At 47.3% G+C, this 2,500-nt stretch overlaps 1 protein-coding gene across 1 annotated transcript in view; it reads left to right on the top strand.

The window, feature by feature from the left end:
• cog5 (component of oligomeric golgi complex 5) overlaps positions 1–2,500 on the top strand; it is a 183,832-nt gene that overhangs the window by 124,875 nt on the left and 56,457 nt on the right. Inside the window, exon 12 of the mRNA XM_063217902.1 lies at positions 852–1,059. Within this exon, the coding sequence (XP_063073972.1) occupies positions 852–1,059 (208 nt within the window). The remainder of the gene's footprint in view (positions 1–851; positions 1,060–2,500) is intronic.

Below are 2,500 nucleotides of genomic sequence, written 5' to 3'. Positions count from 1 at the left end.
TTCTTGGTGCCGCATGAAAGTAACTGTACGTTTTTGTTTGCGTGTGTGTTCGTGCATGTGTATGCGCATTAGGGGTGTAAATCACAGTCTCCATGACGATACGTTTCTATATCGATTTCTTAAAGGGATGGTTCAGGATTTTTGACATGAATCTGTATGGCATCCCCATCCCCAGTGTAATGCAATGACACTGACTTACCCCTGGCAGCGACCTGTGAGCAGAGCTCTGGTCCAGTTTTGGTCAAGCCGAAAGTAGTCCGGCAGGTTTGCTGGACCCTGAAAAATAAAACGTTTCTCTTCCAAAAACATTACGTGTTCAAAACAGTGATATTTTAACATCCCAAAAACGTTGTAGTGCAAAAAGTCACACCTCGTTATCACTTGGCCCTATTTTCTCTCATTTCGTATCAGTGCGCGCCGTCATTCTGACAGCCAGCTCAACCATAGCCCTTGGCTAAACTAGCTTCAGTGCTTAGCAGCCAGCAGCTGTGTTGTCAGACAAGCAACGCTAACAAGCTAGCTTTACAGCTAGCCAAGTTCATTTTGGCTCTACGGGATTTATTAACATTTATTTATAACTTTGTGTATAAAAATGTTGAAGTCTTGCGACTTGCGGCAGCAATTTGATTATTTTCATTTTTTTTCAATTACATTTCCACTTGTATTATGTTATGGAGCTAGGGCATTGGGCAGGGGCCAGTGAGTCGATTATTTTCGATACTTAAGAATGCCCCACGATACGATACGATTTGATTCGGTCGTCGGCTGTTAGATCGATGCATTGATGCATATCGTTTATTATTTAATCGCTAATGTGCAATGCGTGTGTTTTTCTCGTTTCTCCCCCACAGACTCTACCTTCCTGAAGCAGGCGCTGGAGGGTGAGTACCCCAAGCTGCTGCGGCTCTACAACGAGCTGTGGAAGCGACTGCAGCAGTACAGCACCAGCATCCAGGGGGCGCTAGCGTCCTCCGCACAGCAAGAGATGCCCGTGGAGGTGATGCCCACCACCGAAGCAGAGGCGCAGGACCTCTTCACACAGACCAAGAAGGACTATGAGTAAGTTTGTACTCTGTGTGTGTGTGTGTGTGTGTGTGTAGGGGGGGGTGGGGGGTGTTGGGTTGGGAGTGTGAGTGAGTTTCAACCCTGTATAGGTGGGTGAGGGTGGAGATGCAGGGTGCGAGTGTGTGTGTGCGTGCGTGAACATCGTAAATGACAAATGCAGCATTTCACCACATTGGGAAAAAGTGTGACTTCCCTGCGGTGACACCTTGACAATTTTCGTTTCTAAGAGTCATCTCAAACTCTAGTCTCCATTATACATTGCAAAAAATCTCACCAACAATTCATCTCCAATAGCTTCAAATAAACTCAAATAGCTTCAAATAAACCATGTTCCGGTTGTTTCTGGAAAAAGAGGGGGGGAAACTTAATCTCCATCATCGCGGCCGCCTCTTTCGGTCATAAAACTGCAGTGTGGGCATTTCTGTTATGCTCTTGTCTGTTCTCTGAATTTGCCATCATCTCTGAGTACCAAGTGTTAAGCATCTGTGGAGGCTAATTTGCTTCCCTGTAGTCGAGTGAGCACAAACATCAGCTTTTCTCAGAATGGCCCGTGTGTGTCGACTGCAGTGACGCCTCAGAGAAGCCAAGTGGAGCGATTCATTTCCTGCATCAACACTTGACCTCGTACGCACGCACGCACGCACGCACGCACGCACGCACACACACACACACACACACACACACACACACACACACACACACACACACACACACACACACACACACACACACATTTTCCCTCTCTCTGACACACACACACACACACACACACACACACACACACACACACACACACACACACACACACACACACACACACACACACACACACACACACACACACACACACTCACACCTACACTCTCACACTCCCACCACCCCTCCTTCCCTCTGATCCTTGAGATGCTTTAACACAGCAGGCGATTGGCAATTAAAGCTCTGTACCATCAACGCGCCTCATCATAAGCTGTCAGGAGAGCCTCCGTGCTCTGAATGTCAAGACTGTTTGGCAGCGATGGCAGACAATACAGTACGTACGGCTCTGTTCTTTTTTTTTTTTTGGCAAGTCCTCCTGAATGTGCCCTCTGAAGAATTTTGTGCAGCGTAAGCACTCTCCAAAGCGGCGACCCATTTTTTTTATTATGGAATCCTAGGGATAACGTTGTAATGGAGGTGGAGGTGATTCACTTGGCTTACCATGTAAGGATAACTTGGCACATTCATTCCAACAAATGGGAAAGTTAATGGAACAGTTGGAAGGTGACAAAAAGCAAAAGTGACAGGGAACACCGAAGAGAGAAATGAGTCACTGACAACCAAAATAGGATCATGCTGTCTGAGCCTTGTAGCATGGTCAGATATCCATCTAGGCCCTGCCGTGGCCAACCGGTAGGGCACTCGCCTGCCATGCGGCTGACCCGGGTTTGATTCCTGG

Source organism: Engraulis encrasicolus, chromosome 15, assembly GCF_034702125.1.
Source record: "Engraulis encrasicolus isolate BLACKSEA-1 chromosome 15, IST_EnEncr_1.0, whole genome shotgun sequence".
Taxonomy (NCBI): Eukaryota; Metazoa; Chordata; class Actinopteri; order Clupeiformes; family Engraulidae; genus Engraulis; species Engraulis encrasicolus.
This window is presented reverse-complemented; position numbering and strand designations above follow the sequence as displayed.